This window comes from Psammomys obesus, unplaced genomic scaffold (assembly GCF_907164565.1).
Source record: "Psammomys obesus unplaced genomic scaffold, mPsaObe1.curated_primary_1811, whole genome shotgun sequence".
Lineage (NCBI taxonomy): Eukaryota > Metazoa > Chordata > Mammalia > Rodentia > Muridae > Psammomys > Psammomys obesus.
This window is the reverse complement of record NW_026596046.1, coordinates 32,261,552-32,285,617: the sequence shown is the minus strand read 5'-3', so window position 1 is coordinate 32,285,617 and position 24,066 is coordinate 32,261,552. Positions and strand designations below refer to the sequence as shown.

Genomic DNA, 24,066 nt, shown 5'->3' with positions numbered 1-24,066 from the left:
ATGATTTCCATCACGACAGAAAACTATTCATAGTAAGCTAAGAAAATCTGATATGAGGGTGGACTTAGACTGCATCCTCCAGTACAAATACAACCTTCTGCCAGAGGCAGGAGGATCTCTGTGAGTTCAAGGCCAGAGGGGTCTACAGACCTAGTTCCAGGACAGCCAAGGCAATGCAAGAAACCCTGTCCCAAAAAACAAACAAACAAACAAAAAAAAAAAAAAAAAAAAAAAAAAGGAAGAAAGAGGGCTGGAGAGATGGCTCAGAGGTTATAAGCACTGGCTGTTCTTCCAGAGATCCTGAGTTCAATTCCCAGCACCCACATGGTGGCTCATGACCACATATAGTGAGATCTGGTGCCCTCCTCTGATGTGCAGGTGTACATGCAGACAGAATACTGTATACGTAACAAATGAATAAATCTTAAAAAAAAACAAAGGAAGAAAGGAATACTACTGTCTAAGGCATTTTATTAAGCTGTCAAACAGCCTTTTCATAACTCCATTATGACCCCTTTAAAAAAAAGAAGAAATTCATGTGGCACCTTCTCAAATGATCCATGGTCTTGATCACCCTCATGTGTGGTGGCAGAACTGACTTCAAGTATGGCCCAGCCAAAGAGATAGCAAGACTATAACTTGCCCTAATTATTACTACGTTTCAGTACTAGGAACTGACCCCAGGACCTTGTGCATGCTAGGCAAGCTTTCTCCCACTGAGTTACAACCGCAGCCCACTTTCCTTACTTCTAAGCACACTTTCTTCATGTAGCTAGCATTCAAGCATACTGACCTCCCCAAATCTTACAAGTCTCTGTACATGGGTAAGTGTTAGAGCTTCACAACCATCCCAACAAATGTGGCCACGGTTAGCTAGCTAAAGCCCTCAGGATTTCAAATTCTAAGAAGTATGACAGCTTCATGAACCTCCTCCCTCTACAGAAAACAACCATTTTAAGGTACCTGATTATAAATCGTCTGGTGTAACTTCAATCCTCTTTCATGGAGCTGCAACTAGACAATGAAAACACAGTTTAAGCCTTTATGAAAAAGGTCAGTATTTCCAACATCTCCACACAATCCCACATATATAACATTATGTCAGATTAACATTGCTACCGTTAGCCAGAATCAGTCCTAAATATAAGACATGGTCAAAGACTTTTCTATGTAAATACTCAAGATATTTAATAACTCTAACCCAAGGACTGTTTCAAAGTGTTAGAGAAATAAGAAATAATGGTATAAAAAAAGAAAAAAGAAGGTGTCTGGGTATACAGCTCAATGGTCAAACACTTACTTAGCACTATACCCTGGGTTCAGTTCTGAGCTCCAGGAGAGAAAAAAAAAAAAAGCCCAAGGAACAAATGGTTACCACAGCGCCCCCCTAAAAATACTTCTCATAACTACGTTTCTAAAGGGGCCCCCGATCATGTGCCTATTGTAACATTCCAAGTCACATCTTGCCTGGACCACTGCACCTGAAGGAGGGATCCGACGTGGCCTTAGAACAGACACAGATTATATCCTCCTTGCTTCAGAGATGGAGGTGAAGACTCCCAAAAGAGCCCAGAGGAAAACACACTTGTCATACAGCAACCTGTGCCTTCAGTCCTGTGAGGCCACCACCAATAAGGCGTGCACTGGGGGAGAGGAGATTTCAGAATACATCCACAGCAGCACAAGCCATGACCTTAGAGATGAGCCATGCATGAGGCTAAAGCAGGAAGATTGCTCCAAAGTCAAGCTCAGTTAGGCTACACAACCAGACCCTATCTCAGAAGAGAAGAAAGAAGAACAAAAAGAAACTACCCAGTCATTTTTTAACGGTTTACCATGGCCTTTATAGCTGCTGTTCTCACACGAGGATCTTGGTCACTGAAGTGATCCCCAATAATCTTCTGAACATCTCTGGCAGTTAAGCCTTCAGCATCTTTTGTGACACTTTTCTCCAAAGAGCCTAGATTGCCAAGTAATTGCAGGCACTTATTTCTTACACCATGGGAAGTATCTGTCAGGTGCTATAAAAGAAGAGACAGAGAAAGAGAGAGAGAGCGGAAAAGAATATGATTAAGATATCTTGAAAAATAAACAAAAACTAGGGGGCAAAAGCACTCCACTGACCCAAGAGACCACTGCTCACAACCATCCTCCTTGGTCTGTGTAGCACCAGACTGCCTAAGGATTTATCTTCCACCCAAAACATTGTTTTTTCATTAAATGATTTTATTCATTTCTTATGTGTGTGACCGAGGGGTGGAAGGGCCAAGAGTGGGCAACACGATGCCCATGTGGATCCAGAGAATGACTGGAACTGGAGTTGGTCCTCTTCTCACTTTATGTAGGCTTCAGGAACTCAACTAAGGCTGTCAGGCTTTCATGACAAGCATTTTTACCCAAAGCTATGTCTTTAGAGAAAAAGAGGTTTACCTCCCTCTATATTTCCAACAGGCAGAACTTTACTTTGTACAAAACAGCTACTTGAATTCTGTCTCTATATTTTATTTACTATCAATTTTTTTGGAGCTAGGGTCTCACTGTGAGGACCTGGCGGATCTGAAACTCATCATGTAGACCAGTCAGGCCTCACAGAGATCTCCTGCCTCTGTCTCCAGGTGCTGGGATTGAAGGCGTGCACCACACCCAGCTCAACTATCGAATTTTAATACAAATAAAAATGTTAAGCTGTGGGGGCTGGAGAAATGGCGACAGAGCTGGCTGCTCTTCCCAATGCCCAGAGTCAATTTCCAGCACCCTTGTGGTAGCTCACAACCATCAATAACTCTAGTCCCAGGGAGCAAACACCCTCTTCTGGCCTACACAGGCAACAGGCATATACATGACACACAGACAAACAGGCAGAAAAATACTTCCAATGCATAAAATAAATAAGTAAAAAATTAAAAATTAACCAGGACATAATAGAATTATTTAAGAAAATGTAAATTTAAAAACTCTTCTTTAATTTTTTCAAAATTGGGGGGGGGGGCTGCTCGCGAGTGCACGTGCTTGGGCACATTTGAGTGAGGGTGCACAGAAAGAGTCCAGAAGAGGGTATCAGATCCCCTGCGGCTGGAGTTACAGGTGGTTATGAGCTGTCCAACATGGTGTGAGGAATCAAGCTCCTGTTCTTTGGAAGAGTAGTATGCACTCTTCATTGCTGAGTCATCTCTCCAAACCCAATTTCAGAACCTTTTAATAGCTACTGAGAAATATGAAAAAACTCTTTTGAGTGTACAGCTCAGGGAACTCTCAAAAATTACACAGACTAAGAACTAGACAATGAAATAGAACTATATACCCAGCATGGTAGGGCACACTCTTAACCCCAGCTCTCGGAAAGCACGCAGATCTCTGTAAATTTGAGGACAGCCTGGTTTACGTACAAAGTTCTAGGCCAGCAAGGCTACAAAGTCAAACCCTGTAGAAGAATTTGGGGTATCTTGTACTAGAAAGTAAAGACAATACTGCCTTTCTGTTGTTGTTGTTTGTCTTTATTTTATTTATTTCCATTACGTGTTTGTGCATGATGTGCACCTGTGAATTTGGTTAAGCGTGTGTCACAGTACATATGCAGAAGTCAAAGGACAACTTTCAGGAGTCAGTTCTTTCCCTCCACTGTGGGTTCTGAGGATTGAACTCAGGTCGCCAGGCTTACAAGACAAGCACTTCTACTCAATAAGCCATCTCTCTGGTCTGAAGATGCTATTAATATTTTCATGACAGCAAAAGAAGCAATCAAAACAGACTATGAGCTACCCCACAAAGCAAGTGATTCTATAGCATTTAAAGAAAGGCAAACACAGTCTTAGAGATGGAAAGAAATGTAAGACTTGCCCACAGGTAGCATGTGGGTCTTCTGGACCCTAATCTTAAACAAAACCAAAAACACCACAGGGATATTTGTACAATTAATGCAGTTTTAATAAAATGTTTATGATTATTAAGGAGTTACTGCTAAAAGCTGTACTGTGAATATTCTTTAATATATTTATCGTTAGAGACATTTACTGAAGTACTTGTGAAGTACAACACTATGTCAAGGAATCATGTTAAAATACTATAGCACACAGAAAAAAACAAGACTAGAGTAAAAAGATTAAAAAATTAATTACAGCAGAGTCAAAACTGCAAAGAACCTGGGTATGACAGTACACGCTTGTATTCCTAGTCCTAGCACTCAGAGGCTGAGACAGGAAGACTGCAAAAATGAGGCCAGGCTAGACAAAATGAGAACCAGGCTCAGCCAAGGACACATGGCAAAGTCTTTAAAAAAAAAAAAAAAAAAAAGAGCCGGGCTCAGTGTTGCCCGTGATCAGTGCTCACCTGTGATCCCAGCACTTGAAAGGCTGAGGCTGGGGGATCTCTGTGGGTTTGAGGCCAACCTGGTCTACAATGAGTCCAGAATTATATAGAGAAACCCTGTCTTGAAAAAGAAAGAAAAGAAAAGAAACAGCTAGAAAGAATAGTAAATTTTAAATTGGCCATAGGATATATGAAAGAAGAAAGCTAGTTTTAGACTATAGCTCTAACAACTGGCTGTGTAGTCTGGTTGAGTTCTAGCTCTTAGATCTGCAGGCTTCTCATCTGTCCTCCTTATGGCTATCAAAAAGGCTAAGTTTAGAAATAAAATATATTAAAAATAACCTTATACACAGTAAACCATAGCATTAATATTAGCTACTGTTACTATCATCAAAAACAACAGATGGTAAAAAGTTACACCAAGTTTCAGTATATACGAACCACACACAACTGTCAACACAAGTTATTTCCTGCAAGTCCAAAATGTCTAGATTGTCTTCTATGTATGAAATCACTGACTTGGAAATGCACTACTAGCTTCCCTTTGCCTTCCTTCTTGACCCCTGTCCCTGTCCCATATCTCTGTCATTCTGTCTTCCTCTCTCTCTCTGATGTGGAAACAGAATCTCTTCAAGTATTCTTAAAAATAATATGTCCCTCTTCTCATGATCTAACTCAATAATTCCCAATTTCATAACTAAAGAATAACTGGGCTGGGGCTGTAGCTCAGGGGCAGAACACTTACCTAGCCTGACATGGGCACGGGGTTCAATCCCTTCCAGCACTGCAACCAACCAACCAATAATTAATCAAATAGAACAACAGAGCTAACGACTGTGACAGGCAATACTCACTAGCAACCTGGCAGGATCTAGAATCACACAGGAGATAAATCTTCATACACTGTGCTCTCAGCTAGAAGTTGATGCCAGGACTAGAGCAAAGAAAGCACAAGCCGTATCTGGAATATCTTACTGTATCCACCCCCAAATGTAACTACTAAAGAACAGTAGAGAGAAGTCAAAGACACATGCACACGCTTCAGGAGGTAGCCACTTAGTCACACTGGAGAAATAACAGTAAGAGATTACATGCCACCAGGTAAAAACAATAAACTCAAGATGAATATAAATTGAAACTTTGGCATCAGAATACACAGTTTCAAAGTACCTCCCTATGAAATACTAATTTCAGAGGAAAAAAAAAAATAACTTTATAGTGAAAGCTGACAGATACCAGTCAACTAATGATCAAAGTAAATTACCAGTACTGAAAAATAAAAAATGTATCCCTAATACTGTGCAATGTTAACTGTTTCACAGCTTTGTGAAAGATAAGGCAGCTTTAATATAATCAAGAAAAGTCATCAGGCAAACACATTTTCCAGGATGTTCTACAAAGTAACAATCCCTTAATTATCAAAATGCCAAGGTTATAAAATCAAGGCAACACACAGGAATTATTCTAAATTCAAGGTGACTATTAAGATATGACAGTTAAAATGTAGTTAATGATTTTTATACTAAGAGATATTATGGAGAATAATCTGAGGGCCTGGAGGTTTCACGCTAGTAATATGCCACTGCTAGTCCTAAATCTGATGGTACTATTGAGGTCATTTAAACAGAATTTTTACAGCACACACACTGAAGTATTCTAGGTTAATGAGCCATCATGTTGACTGCTTACTTTCTTTTTCGCTTTCTTTTTGAGACAGGGTTTCTCTGTATAGCCTTGGCTGTCCTGGATTCCCTTTGTACACCAGGTTGGCTTCCAAGTCACAGCAATCCACCTGCCTCTGCCTCGTTGAGTGCTGAAATTAAAGGCGTGTACTGAGCTGACAGCTTACTTTCAAATGGCTCGTAAGAAAATAAATCTTTACAACTGTATTTGCTTTGTTTTGTTTTGTGATATTGGAAATGAATGCGAGGTCATGGTGCATGCCAGGCAAGCTTTCTACCTCTGTGCCACATAACTGACCCAAACGTGGCATTTAAAAAACAAAACAAAAACAAAAACAGCCAAGTATGCAGGGGTGGTTCAAAATAGGGAACTCCATCAATGTAATTCACTATATAAACAAACTGAAGGAGAAAAACCACATGATCATCTCCTTAGATGCTGAAAAAGCATTTGACAAAATCCAACACCCACTGATGTTTAAAGTCTTGAAGAGATCAGGGATACAAGGTACTTTCCTAAACATAGTAAAGACAATATACAGCAAGCCTATAGCCAACATCAAACTAAGTGGAGAGAAACGTAAATGAATCCCACTGAAACCAGGAACAAGGCAAGGCTGCCGACTCTCTCCATATCTCAACATAGTCCTTGAAGTCCTAGCTAGAGCAATAAGACAACTAAAGGCGATCAAGGGGATACAAATCGGAAAGGAAGGAGTCAAAGTATCACTATTTACAGATGATATGATAGTGTACATGAGTGACCCCAAAAATTTAACCAGAGAACTCCTTCAGCTGATAAACACCTTCAGCAAAGTGGCTGTATACAAAATTAACAAAAAAAAAAAAATCAGTAGCCCTCCTGTATACCAAAGACAAAAGGGCTGAGAAAGAAATTAGGGAAACACCACCCTTCACAATAGCCACTAATAACATAAAGTACATTGGTGTGACTCAAACCAAGCAAGTGAAAGACCTGTTCAAAAAGAACTTCAAGTCTCTGAAGAAAGAAATTGAAGAAGATATCAGAAGATGGAAAGCTCTCCCATGCTCATGAATTGGTAGGATTAACATAGTGAAAATGGCCATCCTGCCAAAAGCAATACAGATTCAATGCAATTCCCATCAAAATACCAACACAATTCTTTACAGAACTGAAAGAACAATTCTCAACTTCATATGGAGAAACAAAAAAACCCAGATTTTCCAAAATGATCCTTTACAACAACAGATCATCTGGAGGCTGGTGCTTTCTCAGACAATTAGAAATAGTGCTTCCTCAAGATCCAGCTATACCACTCCTAGGCATATATCCAAAATATGCTCAAGTACACAACAAGGACATTTGCTCAACCATGTTCATAGCAGCTTTATTCGTAATATCTAGAATCTGGAAACAACCCAGGTGTCCCTCAAGTGAGGAATGGATACAGAAATTGTAAAAATAAGGAAATCATGAAATTTGCAGGCAAATGGTGGGAACTAGAAAAGATTATCCTGAGTAAGGTATCCCAGAGGCAGAAAGACACACATGGTATATACTTACTTACAAGTGGACATTAGACATATAATATAGGATAAACATACTAAAATCTGTACACCTGAAGAAGTTAAGAAAGGAGGACCCTGGGTAAGATGCTCAATCCTCACTCAGAAAGGCAAATGTGACGGACATCGGAAGAGGGAAAAAACAGGGAACAGAACAGGAGTCTACCACAGAGGGCCTCTGAAAGACTCTACCCAGCAGAGTATCAAAGCAGATGCTGAGACTCATAGCCAAACTTTGGGCAGAGTGCAGGGAATCTTATGAAAGAAGGGGGCAGACAGAAAGACCTGGAGGGGACAAGAGCTCCACAAGGAGAGCAACAGAATCAAAAAATCTGGGCCCAGGGGTCTTTTCTGAGACTGATACTCCAACCAGGGACCATGCATGGAGATAACCTGGAAGCCCTGCTCAGATGTAGCCCATGGAAGCTTAGTCTCCAACTGGGTTCCTTAGTAAAGGGAACAGGACTGTCTCTGACATGAATTCAATGGCTGGCTCTCTGATCACTTCCCCCTGAGCGGGGAGCAAGCCTTACCAGGCCACAGAGGAAGACAATGCAGCCAGTTCTGATGAGACCTGATAAGCTAGTGTCAGAGGGAAGGGGAGCAGGACTCCCCTATTAGTGGACTTGGAGAGGGACATGGGAGATGTGGGAGGGAGGGTAAAATTGGAAGGGGAAGAAGGGGAGGCTACAGCTGGGATACAAAGTGAATAAACAGTAATTAATAAAAATTAATAAAAAATACATTTTTTAAAAAAAGAAACATATACACTGTTTCACAAATGTTAGCAAAGTTTTACCTCATACACAGAATACATGTTTAGAAAACTTGTGTTTCAATCCCATAGATTTACATGGGCAGGAGACAAAGAAAATTCAATGAAAAGGCACCTTTCCAAGAAGCTGGGCTCTCAGCATGCAAATGCCCATTGCAAAAATGGCTCACTCAGGGGCTGAGTATGAGTCACTAGTAGCAAGTCTTGCCTACCATGCCTGAAGCCTTGGATTCTAATCTCAACACAGAAAAAAAAAAAAAAATCTAGCCAGGTGCAACGGCACATGCCTGTAATCCCAGCACTTGGGAAGGCAGAGGCAGGCAGATCTCTGTGAGTTCAAGCCCATCCTGGTCTACAAAGAGAGTCCAGGACAGCCAAGGCTACACAGAGAAATCCTGTCTCAAAAAACAGGGAAAAAGGGAAAAGGAAGGAAGGGAGGGAGGGAGGGAGGGAGGGAGGGAGGGAGGGAGGGAGGGAGAAAGAAATCCAAAAATGTCCCATCAAGCATTTTACTCCAGTTAATTCTTTGCCTGCACATTAGCTAAGAAAAGAAAACTGTGAGGGCTGATGAGATGGCTTAGCAGGTTAAGGGTACTCGCCTCGAAAGCCTAGCAAACTGAGTTCAATCCTTGGAAGCCACATAAAGGTGGAAAGAGAATCAACTGTACAAAATTGTTATCTTGACCTCTGCTCATGCCCTAACATACACACACAGAGAGAGAGAATAATATATTTTAAAATATTAAACCTACTCTTATGTCTCCACAAAGCCTCACATATAAGTGCTCAAAATAGCCATGAAAATATGATACTGTTCAGAAAATTGAAACCAAGATATGAGGCACAATTACCATCAATTATTTGTTTTTAAGGTGACTATATTTAGCATGGAGGCATTTTTCATAACCAAACTGCTGACTGAATCAGCCCCTGGAAGGTTTGTCACACTGTCATACTTTACTTGATTTTCAAATGAACTAAAACCTTCTAGCCTCTATTAAGGTATCCAGGCAACAATGACGCATAACCAACATATTACTCAATCTTAGCACACTGAATCATAGCCTCCAGACCTCAAGTAAAATGTTAGGATGACGTCCTTCCCCCACAGGTCATTTCTTACCTCACAGGCAGCATCGTGAAGCACTGCCAAGTGGGACTAGGGCTATGGCTCTGTGAGTAAAGTAGTTGTTACTCAAGCACAGAGACTTGATTCCAATCCCCCTGGTCGTGGCAGCCTCCTGCCCTGTAACCCCAGTGCAGTAGGGGCAGAGACAGACAGGTCCTAGGAGCTCATGGGACAAAAGTGAGAACTCCAAGATCAGCAAAAGACCTTGTCTCAAAAATAAAGTAGAGAGCAGTAAAGGAAGGACGTCTGGCTTACACAAACACTCATAGGCAAACATACCCTCCCCACCACATCCAGATTCTTTAAAAGACATCCAGCTGTCTGGCGTACACTCTGTTGGGCTGCAAAGTGTCATCATTTTCACATTAATAGGGTAAGTAACCAAATCAGACCTCTAATAACAGTAACAGTCTACATCAGAAATAAAAACAGGTTTGGTCTGGTTCGTGCATGCCCTGTGAGGCAAAGACAAGTGGAACTCAAGTGAGTTTGAGGTCAGCCTGGATCAGAAAAAATAAAAACAAATAGTAAATAAACTAACTCAATCGATTTAAGACTACTTCCTAAATCTCAAAATCTACTCAAACTTTCCATCTTTCCACTACTTTAATCCAGGCCTGATTTCTCATAAGAATCATCACAGCAGGGCAGCAGGTTGGTTGGTGGGTAAAGGCTCTGGCAGCCAGGTTCTGGAAAACACACAAGGTGGATGGAGAAAGCCATCCTGCAATTTTGAATATGTGCTATGGCTCTGCTGTCCCGTACACCCAATAAATACGGAAATGTCTTTGTTTTAAAGAATTACTACAGCATGTTAGCTTAATTTCCACCCAACACCAAGAACTAAAAAGAGCAGCTTTTCAGTCACTGAGCGTCCTCATGCTCCTCACACTGAGGACCACACTGGGCAGACTACACAAAGCTCCAACAGCCCCTCTGTTCCAGGATAAAGATCATTATCCTCTTACCTTGCAGGCCACATCCACCAGTCGCACCTGGGTAGCTTGATTCTCTGGTAGCTTACTGCCAATTGCAAGCAAAGTGTCTAACAGCTGAGCTAGGACTTGATGAGACTCTAGAAAAGAGGAAAGGTAGAGTTACAAAGTTTCAAAAGGGACCATTGGCAACACCAATTTACTTTGGGAAGGAAAGTAGATTCATTCATTCATTCATTCATTCATTCATTCATTCATTCATTCATTTCTATCTAATCTTTCATGCCCTCAACTAAAAGCTAAATTTCCAAAGGAATTGGGTCTTGAAAATTTGAGACTTCCATGAGATAGAGCATAGTCCTATGCACAAGGTAGGTCCTCTAAAAACAGTTATGTGATGAATTAAACAGCCTTCCACAAAGGACTAGACATGGCTACTGAATTAGAAGAGTTGATTAAAGCAGGAAAACATTCCCTGTGTCAAACAAACAATAAATGGTACCTTGAGCTGAGTGTGATGGCACACACCTTTGGTCCCAGGGCTTGGGAGGCAGAGGCAGGTGGATCTCTGAGTTACAAAGCTAGTTCCACTGAGAAACTGTCTTGAAAACAAAAACAAAAAAGCCTTCCAAGCAAACTCCAAATAGGCAGCCACAGCAGGCCTCCTATGGCCTCTGACCTGTACTTTAACTTACTCCTTCAAGTTTTCAACTCTTTCCTTGTTTGATTTGAGACACAGTCTTGTTACAGGATATTTGATCCCATTTTGAACCCCAAGATTGTAAGCTGTAAAAACCTTTTTTTGGTGTGGTGTGGTTCAGCCCTAATATATACCTTTAATTCAACAACTTTCTATTTATCATAAACAGGTGAATATGGTGTGGTTAGGGCTAGGACACACTTTTAATACAAGAGCTTTCTGTACATAAGCTTTAATAAAGTAGAAGTAACCAGCAAGTAACCAGCTGACAGGGAGTAAACAGAAAGGAGGGATTTTGAGTTGAAGGGTATTTAAGGCAGCATGGGGAAGAAGAAAGAGCTTTGGCTTTTTCCTCCTGGGCTGTCAGGCTTTTCCTCCTGGGCTGTTAGCTGAGCTAGCAAGCTTTGGCCTTGGGCTTTTGGCCTTTTGGCTATGGGAGCTTTTAGCTTTTGGTTTTGGGCCTTTTCCTTCAGGACATGAGCTGAGAAGGAAGGTCAGCTGGGAGCTTTCTCTGCCTCTCTGAGCCAGTAGGTTTTCACCCCAGCATCTGGCTCCTGAGTCTTCATTGGTAGAAGTGAACGGTGGGGATTTTCATTTTTAATAACAGGGTCTCATAGAGTCCTTCAGCCAAAGGTGATCCAGAACTCCTGATCCTGCTGTCTCTACCTCCCCAAGTTGGAAACACAGGTGTGTGCCACAACACCTGGCTGTCTACAATTGCAAGTCTTTTCTAGTACTTTTTCCAACTCCTGCATTTCTAATTCCTCATCTCTCTCAGGCTAACTTTACTACCTAGAAAGTGTCTTCCCTGCCTTCCAGGAGCACCTAATAATCCTTGGAGTTTATCCTAATCCCCAACAGAATTAATTCTCCACCTCCTCTTGGTCTCACATCACACTAAACCAGAAACAGAAAGATACTTGAAGACAAAGACTGTCTTTATTCATCTCCATTGTCTCAAAATCTAGAATAACTCATTATGTGCCCAATAAATATCTAATAAATGGCACAGAGCTAAATCAAAAAACAAACAAACAATCAAATTAACAAAAGACCTATGTCAATCTTCTCAACCAGATCATTTCTTTATATAAAGGCTCTTCTGGAACTTCTATAATTGTATGCATGCTTTTGAAGTATTTTTCTCCTCACAATGATCCAATGGGTGTTCGAAAGTGAATATTAAACAAATCTGCCACCAGCTGAAATTACTGGCTAGCATGAGCAGAGGAATTGTTTCATAAAAAACATGTAAAGCCATATTAAAACCTGAGCAAACAAACAGCACATACATACATACAGGCATGATCTTCTGTCTTTCAAAATACAGTCCTTATAATGTCGATGGAATATAAGAGGATTTTAAGTGATTTGAGAGAACTTGGGCATAGTTAAAAGTTTAGTTCTACAGTAAAACACTTGCCTACCATGTGCATGGCCCTCAGTTCAAACTGCAGAAGGACTCAAGTATGAAACAAGCCACAGCTATGAAATGGTACTCACAGGAAACAGAAGAGGCTACAGCATCCCCACTATGACCATACTGATTTATTCCTTAGAAACATAACTTTATATAACATCCATGAAACACTAACTAAAAGTTATAAAACTTATCTCAGACAAATCAAAAATCGAATCTAAATCTTGAATCCCAAGCCAGAGCTGGCTCAGTGGTTAAGAGAGCTTGCCCCTAATCTAGAGGACTGAAATCTGTTTCCCAGCACCCTTGTCAGGCAGCTCACAACTGCCTGTGATTCCAGCTCCCAGAAATCCAACACCCTTTTCTGGCTCCAAGGACACCTACACACATGTGGCACACACACATACATTCACATAAACTGAGAGGCCAAAAGATTAAAAATCGGTGGCTATCATTTTAAAGTTTAAGGTCTGAACTAAGGCTAGCTGGGTGGAGACATGTCCAGTAATGTCCTGAGAGGAAGAACCAGCTTTATTGCATTCTTTCTCCACCCTCTAATTATACAGTTGTAGGAAACCAGCCCATATGACCAGGCCAGACTGTTTGTAGTCTTGGCACCTAAAGTGGACCAATCATTTCAAAAGTCAATTTCCTTTACCCACTCATGTAAAGCATATACATCACTGCTTGCGTTTTTTTTAATCTTAAAAACTCTGTACCCCTAGACCTCAGGGCTGCATTCCTCTGTTTCCACAGGAGGTTTGTGCCCCTGTTCAAAGCATATACAATTAAAAAACCTCATGTTTTTACAGTGGAGTCTATTTATTCCTGGTCTTTTGGGGTCTGAGAACTGGGCATAACAAAACAAAAATAAGCCTTTAAATCCTGAATCCTAGCTTCTCTCCTGAGTTTCTGAGCCACAATGCTACTACAAACTGGACATTTCCACATGGACAGTAAAGGATGCCCCAATAGTAAACCAAATTCCCCAAGGTTCTTTCTAAAACTTGGCTTGATCACTGTATACCCTCAACCAAAAAAACTTCACTGTCCTATACTGCCTATTAAATACCATTCAATTCCTCAGCACTCAAGACTTACATTTACCTTCAAAGCATCTTACTACTACCTGATGATATGTCAAAAGAAAAAAAAGCAAAACAAAAAACCATTCAATTCCTTAAATACGTCCTGAATTTTCCCAGCTCTTTGCCTTGCATTGGTATGTTCCCTCTCCTTGGCCTGAAACATACCAAGTAGCTAAAGCTGACCTTGAGTTCCAGGTTCTCCAGCCTCCTGGGACTATGAGCCACAGGTGCCACAGCGGCTCCACCTCTGCCTACAAACCTACCTCCTCACCCAGTGATCTTAGATCCTTCCAGGTAGCACAGATCTCAGCCTCAGCTTTACTTTCACAGTACACTAACTCTATTGCTCTAAACCGCACTTGTGTCATTATGCACAGTAAGCTCTGAAGATGCAAGTATGTACTATACCTCAATGACCTCATCCAGTGCTTGCCAAGGAGTTGTAGCCCACATGTGCACAGATATATGAACTAAAATGAAAAACTTTTAGAACAGAGTATGACTCACACCCTTTGAATTCAAGGTATACAGTAGGCTAAATAACTCGGAGCCTCTTGATTTAGGATGTCTACAAACTATCAAGCTGACTTGAATAGTAACTTACTTCACTGAGCTCATCTACATGCTCTCTATGGTTCCTTCACATTCTATCCCCTGCACATCTTGGAGGGTCAAAAACTTGAAATTCAGGAGACTGATAGATAAAATTTCTAGGCAATGATTAAGAGACAGAATTAGACAATTTAGCAAAAAACAAACAAACAAACAAACAAACTAGCTATATGCCATGGATGCTGTATAATCTGAGTCTCTTTTAAAGGCTAGAATAAGGTTAACATCAAAATTCTCTGTAGTGGTTTGAATAAGAATGGCCCCAAAGGCTCATATATTTGAATGCTTAAGGAGTGGCACTATTTGAAAGGATTAGGAGGTGTGGCCTTGTTAAAGGAAGTTTATCACTGGGGTGGGCTCTGGGTTTCAAAAGCCCAAGCCTCCTCCAATGGCTCTCTCTCTTCTTGCTGTCTACAGATGGAGATGGAGAACTTTAAGCTACCTCTCTAGAACCGCGCCTGCTTGCCACTTGCTTCCTCGCCATGACAAAGATGGAACAAGTCTCTGAAACGGTAAGCCAACCCCAATTAACTGCTTTCCTTTGTAAGCGTTGTGGTCACAGTGCCTCGTCACAGCAACAGAGCACTGACTAAGACAGAAGTCAGCGTCAGAAGGCGAGTATTGCTGTGGCAGGTTTGACCATGCTGCTGGTTGGTGAAATGCAGACTTTGGGGCTTTGGGTTCAGAAAGCAGCTGAATATTTTAAATAGAGCTTAATGAACCATGCTAGTAAGAACGTGGAAAACAGTGGTGCTGAGAGCAATGTAGATTATGGTGGCCCGGCTCAAGAGATTTTAGAGGAGAAGAATGTTAGTAAGTGGCCTTGGATCATTCTTGAGCTATTTTAGCAAAACATGTGGCTGCTTTCTGCTCTTTTCCAAACAAAGTAAAAAAAATCTGCCAGAGGCTAAACTGAAGAGCTTTCAAGACAACCCAGCATTGACTGTGTCAGGTGGCCACTCTTATGCAGATCTATAATGAAAAGAAGCAAACTGAACAAGGAAAAATACAAAATACACAGTTGAGGAGCAAAAGAGCACCACCCCAGGAAGCGTAATGGAGCTAAATTCAGTACTCAGGAGAGGAAAGGGTTAAACGACGCCAAAGCTAAAAGGAATAAAAGGAAAGGTGGCCCAACTTGTGAAAAGAAATTAACCAGGAGAAGTTTCGGAAGTGAAGTTCAGGAACCATCAAACACAGAAAGCTGGTGAAATGTATTTGAAATAATGGAGCCAAGTTCCAGCTCCAGGAGGCAGAACCTGGCAGCCTCAACCACATGGCTCTGCTTTAGAATCAAGGGTTCAAAAAGAGGGGTTGTGGGTTCTCCCTCAGCAGCCAAGGAAAGCTCCTGAGGCCAGGCGTGTTTCAGGGTGTCCCTGCATGGAGGCCCAGAAAGGCCGTTACGTGAAATTGTGAAAGTCAAGCCTGAATGTCACTGGAGACCCCAGGATATTGGAGATGCCAGAATTGTAGAATGACTGCAAGGAGAGCTACTAAGAGGGTATGGAACCAGCCCAGGTAGAAAAGTGTGTTTCAGTCAACAAAGCTGAAAGGAGTTGGAGACCCAAAAAGGTGCTTTGACTTCAGACTGAGATGCAGAGTTTGGCGTTTTGTCCAGCTGGCTTTTGGTCTTTCTTTGGTCCAGTATTTTCTCACCATGTTCCCTTTCTTCCCTTTTGGAATGGTAATGTATAGCCTGTGCCATTATATGAGATCTCCTTTTTTGATTTTGATTTTACAGTTAAGAGATTATATGAATCTCAGAAGAAACTTTGAACTTTTAGGCAAGTTTGAGACTGTTATAGACGATGGGAACTTTTGAAGTTGGACTGAGTGCAGTTCTGCATTATGTTAGGGCTACAAGCCTATGGGGGCCAGGGAGTGAAACAGGGTGGTTAGATAAGATTGGTCCCCAAAGGCCCATATATTTGAATGCTTAGAAAGTGACACCATTTGATGGAGGAAGTGTGTCACTGGGGCTGGGCTTTGAGATTTCACAAGCCCAAGCCAGGTCCAGTGGATCTTTCTCTTCCTGCCTGCTGCCTTAGGATCAATATGTAGAACTTACAGCTCCTTCTCCAGCACCGTGTCTGCCTGCATGCAGCCATGCTTCCCACCATGATGATAATGGACTAAACCTCTGAAAGTTAAGCCAGCACCAAATAAATGTTTTCCTTTATAAGAGTTGCTCAGATCATGGTGCTTCTTCACAGCAATAAAACACTGACTAAGACTCTTTTATGTTTCCACTTTGGAGGTAAAATATTTCAAGTTAACCCTAGTATATAAGAAAGGATATTGCAGCTGGGTACGGTGGCACACTCCTTTAATACCAGCACTTGGGAGGCAGAGGAAAGAGGATCCCTGTGGGTTCAAGAACCAGAACTACATAGTAAGACCCTGTCTCAAAAAAACAAAAAGAGAAAAAGAAAAAGAAAAGACAATGGATCAAGTTCTCAGTTCTACCAACTCTTACCTAAATAACTAACAACTCACTTGATACCTATGGAGTTAGTTTCTACCATCTGTAAACCATAGTTTTTCTTGGTGAATTTTAAAATAAATATAAGGCAATTGTGACACTAACTATTACAGAATTTTGTAAATACATAAAATTAGATAAGGATAGGTGTTGTGGTGCACAACTTTGACTCTAGCACTGAGGAAGCAGAGGCAGGTGAATCTCTGTGAGTTCCAAGCCAGCCTGGGCTACACAATAAGACATTATCTCAAAAAAATAAATAAAATTAAGTAAAATTAGATAATAAAAAAAAAATCAAAGAAGCTCTCTGCTTCATCTAAACACTATGATATTTCAGCCAGCAACAAATAGGGCCCAAAAGAAAAGAAAAGAACACATGTAAGACCTAGGCGGTGTCACTTATACATGGGTCACATGACCAGGACAGCACCTCATAGTTTCTAAATTATGTAATGGGACAACAGTAAACAGTCAACTTTGCCACACACACACACACACACACACACACACACACACACACACACACCATGTAGTTTGAACAAATTACTTAACTTCTCTGAGCCTTTTACCTATATATAAAATAGGGACATTAGGAGCTGGAGAGACAGCACAGCTGTTAAGTGTGTTTGCTGATCTTACAGAGATCAGTTCCCAGCACCTGCTTCAGGCAGCTCACAACCATCTGTAATTTCAGCTTCAAGACACCTGACATCATTTTCTAGTATCCATGGGTACACAAACAACCATGTGCTCTCACACACAAAAACACATACATTTTTTTCATTCTTTGGTTTTTCAAGACAGCATTTCTCTGTGTGATACTGGCTTCCCAGGAACTCACTCTGTAGACCAGGCTGACCTCAAACTCACAGAGATCTTCCTGCCTCAGCCTCCCCAAGAGCTGGGATTAAAGGTGTGTGCCATCACTGCCCGCCTATAAAATAACATTTAAAAAATATACTTGGAGATGCATACCTTTTTTTCTTTCTTTCTTTTTTTCAAGACAAGGTTTCTCTGTGTAACCTTGGCTATCCTGGAGTCTCTTTCTAGATCAGGCTGGCTTCAAACTCACAGAGTTTGTTTCTGCCTCCCAGGGTGCTGGGATCACAGGCATGCGCCACCTTGACTGGCTGGGGATGTGTGCCTTTAATCACAGCACTCAAAGGCAGAGACAGGCAAATCTCTGTGAGTGTGAGGCCTGCCTGGTCTACAAAGCAAGTTCAAGGCCACCCAAATTTACATAGTGAGAGCGTGTCTCAAAAACACCAAAAAGCCAAATCAGAAACAAACAATACTCAGAATTATTTTTTAAAGGGAAATTAATATCTATCCTCTACGTTAAATAAGCTGTTATAAACATACAGTACTTTGTAGAGGTCACAATGATAGTTACTAAGATAAAGCTACAGACAGACAGAAACACTTCTTCCTTTGAAGTCTGACCTTTAACTTGCTCTGTAGGCAAGGATGATGTTACACTTCTGAGTCTCCTACCTCTACTACCAAATGCCAGGATGACATTGAGAGCCATCATATGCGCTTTGTGTGGTGACTGGGGCGTCACACCTAAGCAAGCACCCCGCAGCTGAGCTATGATCCACCCAGCTTATGCAGTGATGGAGATTAAACCCACAGCTGCACAAATGCTGGGCAAGCACTCTACAGCTGAGCTGTATCGCTGGACCATAAAACTATACTTTAGCCTAATATAAATAAATACATGTACATGTCTCTACTAAACCATCCTCAAGTTCCTTTTTTAAAAGGAGTGACATATGCATATAATCCCAGGAGACTCAGGCAAAGGACTGTTTCAAGTTTTAGGTCCTCTTGGATACCTACTGAGTTGCAGAACAGCCTGGACTAGTGTAAGACCCTATTTTTTTTTAATGTTTTGTTGTGTTTTGTTTTGTTTTTTTTAAATAGCAGACAACAAAAAACTTTGTTGTAAATTCTCAATATAAGAACTAGATTTCTAAGCCAGGTGCAGTGGCAAAATCCTATTTCAAAAAGACAAAAAAAAAAAAAAAAAGGAACTAGATTTCTGCTCTGACTGCATAGCTTTAAAGTTGCAACTTACTTTCATTCTGTAGTATGTTAATGGCATCATCCATTATGCAGTCTGGAGAGAATCCTGCAGTCTTTGATAATAATCCCAATAATGATGCAATTTTCAGTCTCACAGATGGATCATTTTCCTAGGAAAAAAAAAAAAAGTACCTGTCATTTGATGCTCTGCTCTTAGCCATCAAACACACAGGACACAGGAAACTGACATCCCAAAGGATATTCAAAGATCCAACTACTCTAGAGCTTCATTTCTGAAAAATTAACTTCGTACACCTCAAGGGAGAGCCTTGCTCCATCAATGTTACATTCAATACTGCAAATGGAAATTTGTCTGTCTTCCTGATGTCGTTATTCCAAAACCGAAAAATGTGCATTTGACACTAAAAGTACCTGGTCTCCACTGTTCAGTCAGTGCTGGGTGTCACAGCCATTTCCCCATCAACACGGCTGCCCTGGGCACCCAGCATCACTGCAGGGACCGCCACTCTCCAAGGGCCGGCGGTGGGAGCTGCAGCGGCCACTGGCATCACTAGAAAGAACCCTTCACCACCAACTTTTGTGGACCAGCAGGTCCTGATCAGATGGTGGGGACAAGCAACTCTCCAAGGGCCGGCGGTGGGAGCTACAGCGGCCACTGGCATCACTAGAAAGAACCCTTCACCACCAACTTTTGTGGACCAGCAGGTCCTGATCAGATGGTGGGGACAAGCAACTGACTGAGAAGAGATCACGTGCCTGGGCCCCAGCTGCAAGGGAGAAAGAAATGTGATGTCTGGTCGTTTCAGCTGAAAGAGTAGGAGGCTAATCTCCAAGACGCTGTGGCAAAATATTTCTCCCCAGGACATAAAAGAATAAGCCCCTTTCTTTATCAGACTGTAAAGTTAGGTATGTGGCACAAAACCCAACACTGAAAAGATGTTTAATGAATATACATGAAGTCAGAGAAGGGATCTCATCAGTGTTGATATTAAGTAATCTTTCTACACCAATGACAAAAGAGTTTAAATTTGGACTGGAAAAACCAACTGCTATCTAAATATGACCAGCACCATCCTATACAATGTTGGCTGTGGTTTTGTTTTCTCTTTCCCATTTATTTATTTGTGTGTGTGCGCACATGTATATGTGTACCACAGCACATATGTGGTGGCCAGAAGACAAGTTCTGGGAATTGGTTCTCTGCTTCCACCTTGTTCACGATGGGTCTCTCCTGTGTCTCTTGTGCTGCATACTGCTCGCTGGCCCACAAACAGCCATGTGGTTCTCCTGCTTTTGCTCCTAACTCTCCATAGGAACCCTGTGTTACAAATGGGATAAAAAGTGTGCACCACTACTGCCCAGCCAGCAGCAGCTTCTTTATGTGGGTTCTGGGAGTTAAATTCAACTAGTCAGATTTACGCAGCAAGTACCTCTACCCTACTGAGCCAACCTCACTGACATGGTTTTTGATTTTCTGAGAGAGGGTCCAAGATGGCCTGAAGTTCACTGTGTAGCTCAGGCTGGCTATAATCACTAATCCCCTGCTTCCACCTTCCCAGCACTGGGGTTAGAGGCATGTACCACACCAGCTCATCTAGTTCCTAAGGAAGCAACCAGACATAGACAGGCCTAAAGCAAGGGAAAGGAAAGCAGTACGGTCAGAAGATCTAACAATCTTCATGCTATGCCTTTTAGTATAGGTGTTACTTTGGGAACATCTTTTTTTGTAAAATTGATCTTAAGGTTTAAGTTCAGAGAAAGTGAAAGGGGTTGAAACCAGCCAGAGCTAGCATAATGATAAACCATTACAAAAATGAATATAAGGAGCTAGAGAGATGGCTAGGTGGTAAGGAGCACTTGCTGGTCTTGAAGAAGACCTAGGTTTGGCTAACACCTAGGTGGCAGCTCACAGCATTTTTAACTCCAGTTCTAGGAAATCGGATGCCATCCTGGGCTCCAGAGCAAGGCATTCTATAAAAAGGAAAAATGTCATTTTGCTTTAAAAACAAAGTAAGAGGGCTATTACAATAGGCATGAAGGCCTTAAATTAAACCAGGAACGGCAGGACGATGGGCACGATACATTCCAGAGTAGAACACTGAAAAGAGACACGGCTGATGCTAACTCTTCCTTCTGTTCTCACTTCACCCTACACACAGCTCACAGTATCTTGAGCAAGTCACTTATGTGCCTGTCTCCACCTCCTACCCTGCAAGCTTCTGAGGATAGTATGTACCTCATTTTAATCTTGGTCTCCACAGTTCCCAGCGAATGAATCAATACCTTCCTGCTTATCTGCAACACCAACCCATTCTACAGACACAGTACAGTTCTTACAGATGATCCCACCAGCTCCTCAAGACCTTCTTACCTTGTAATAGTGTTCCAAGAGAATCCTGACTACCCCCTCCACACTTTCCGCCTCTACAGGCTTCCTGGCAAACTGGAGCAGGTACTGCAAAGCATCTGTAGGGGACGTGGCCTTGCACAGGTCTAGGTGGAGAGCAGCAGATTTGCTTGGTTTTGTTAATCGGAGCTTCTTAGTAGTGATTTCCTCCTGCTGTTGCTGTAAGACAGTAAAGAAGGTCAGGTGTGAAAACAGAGTTGGTAAGTTTAACTTGGGTTTATTAGATGGAACTAATATTTCCCTTCTAACACATATGCTTACCCAATAGAACTTAAGATATATAGTACCTTAAGACCAGTAAGATGGCTCAGTGGGTACAAGTGCTTGCTGCCAAACATGACAATGACCTGAGTTCCATCACCAGTACCCAGATAGTAGGAAAATACAAAACAAAACAACTCTTACACACACACACACACACACACACACACACACACACGCACACAAAATAAATAAATGTTTTTTAAAATGTTTAAGTTTGTATAGAAGGGAAACAATCACTACAGGTTCCTTGAGTCCTGACATAATTGGCAGGCACAGAAAAAAACTGTAACATAAGTTAATTGTCAGCTGGGTAGTGGTGGCGCATGACTTTAATCCCAGCGCTAAGGGCTGGATAGATGGCTAGGCAGATAAGAACACTGCCTGTGCCTCTTCAGATTCTGAGTTCAATTCCCAGCAACCACATGGTAACTCAAAACCATTTATATTGGAACTTGACGCCTTCTTCTGGCCTGAAAGCATACATGCAGATAGAGCACTCATACATAAAATAAATAATCTTTAAAAAAGGATAAACCAGACACATTAAATCGGCTAAAAAAAAAAAAGGGGGGGGGGGAATACCCTAAAACTCATTGGTACAGGAGACAACTTCCTGAACAGAACACCAACAGCACAGGCTCTAAGAGCAACAATCAATAAATGGGACCTCATGAAACTGAAGCTTCTGTAAAGCAAAGGACACCGTCATCAAAACAAAGTGACTGCCTACAGATTGGGAAAGAATCTTCACCAACCCTTTATCTGACAGACGACTCATATCCAGTATATATAAAGAACTAAAGAAGCTGCAAAGCAGCAAACCAAAGAATCCACTTAAAAAATGGAGAACAGAGCTAAACAGAGAACTCTCTGTAGAGGAATATCGAATGGCAGAGAAGCACTTAAAGAAATGCTCAACCTCATTAGTCATTAGGGAAAACAAATCAAAATAACCTTGAGATTTCACCTTACACCCATTAGAATGGCCAAGATCAAAAACTCAAGTGACAACACATGCTGGAGAGATTGTGGAGAAAGGGGAACCCTTCTCCACTGCTGGTGGGAATGTAAACTTGTACAACCACTCTGGAAATCAATCTGGCGCTTTCTCAGACAACTAGGAATAGCACTTCCTCAAGATCCAGCCATACCACTCCTAGGCATATATCCAAAAGAGGCTCAAGTACACAATAAGGACATTTGCTCAACCATGTTTGTAGCAGCTTTATTTGTAATAGCCAGAAGCTGGAAACAGCCCAGATGCCCCTCAACTGAAGAATGGATGCAGAAATTGTGGTACATCTATACAATGGAGTATTACTCAGCAATGAAAAATAAGGAAATCATGAAATTTGCAGGTAAATGGTGGGACCTGGAAAGGATCATCCTGAGTGAGTTGTCCCAGAAGCAAAAAGACACACACAGTATATACTCACTCATATAGACATACAACATAGGATAAACCCACTAAAATCTGTACATCTAAAGAAACTAAGCAAGAGAGAGGACCCTAACTAAAACGCTCAATCCCCATCCTGAAAGGCAAAGAGGATGGACATCAGAAGAAGAAAACAGGAAACAACCTAGGAACCTGCTACAGAGGGCCTCTGAAAGCCAGAAGAAGAAAACAGGAAACAACCTAGGAACCTGCTACAGAGGGCCTCTGAAAGCCTCTGCGCTGCAGACTACCAAAGCAGATGCTGAGCCTGATAGCCAACTGTCGGGCAGAGTGAATGGAATTTTATGTAAGAAGTGGGAAATAGCAAGAGCTGGAGAGGACAGGAACTCCACAAGGAGAGCAACAGAACAAGATAATTTGAACACAGGGAACTTCCCAGAGACTCATACTCCAACCAAGGACTATTCATGGAGATAACATAGAACCCCTGCACAGATGTAGCCCATGGCAGTTCAGTGTCCAAGTGGGTTACATAGTAATGGGAAGAGGGACTGCCTCTGACATAATCTGATTGGCCTGCTCTTTGATCACCTCCCCCTGAGGGGGGTGCAGCCTTACCAAGCCACAGAAGATGACAATGCAGCCACTTCTGATGAGAACTGATAGACTAAGATCAGAAAGGAGAGGAGAACCTCCCCTATCAGTGGACTTGGGGAGGGGCATGCATGCAGAAAGGGGAGGGAGGGTGGGATCGGGAGGGGAGGGGGAGGGGCTTATGGGGGATACAAAATGAATAAAGTGTAATTAATAAAAGTTAAATAAAAAATTTGAAAAAGGATAGTTGTCATACTCAATGATTTTCTTTATTCTAATATATTATTTTAGCATAGGTAGCAATCACCTCCCTCAAATTTGCTCTATCAGGATAATTGTAGTCAGGAACAGTATATAACATAAAAAAATTTTGCCATTCAAGTCAAAAAAATTGTACAATGGTAGCCTGGTGAAGCTTTCTCATCTATAAAGGGCCTCCAATGCCATTCCAAAGGGATATATGAGAAGCCTAAGTTATCCAGTCTTGACTGCACACACCTCCCTCCTCATCTTCATAATGAAAAGGAAAACATCAGGAGTAGAAAGACTTCATTCTATCAATCTATGATAACTCTACAGACAAAATTTTAAAAATAAATTTCTCCAACAGCTGGGGGTACTCACCTGTGACCTAGCACTTGGGAGATAGAAGCAGGAGGTTCTAAAACACAAACTTA

At 41.6% G+C, this 24,066-nt stretch overlaps 1 protein-coding gene across 1 annotated transcript in view; it reads right to left on the bottom strand.

Moving 5' to 3' along the window:
• The window catches only part of Ints4 (integrator complex subunit 4), a 76,571-nt gene that overhangs the window by 47,571 nt on the left and 4,934 nt on the right, over window positions 1-24,066 (bottom strand). The window contains exons 2-6 of the mRNA XM_055623302.1: window positions 21,097-21,291; window positions 18,757-18,874; window positions 10,408-10,514; window positions 1,836-2,021; window positions 964-1,014 (exon numbers count right to left, since the gene is read on the bottom strand). Coding sequence (XP_055479277.1) covers window positions 964-1,014; window positions 1,836-2,021; window positions 10,408-10,514; window positions 18,757-18,874; window positions 21,097-21,291 — 657 coding nt within the window. The remainder of the gene's footprint in view (window positions 1-963; window positions 1,015-1,835; window positions 2,022-10,407; window positions 10,515-18,756; window positions 18,875-21,096; window positions 21,292-24,066) is intronic.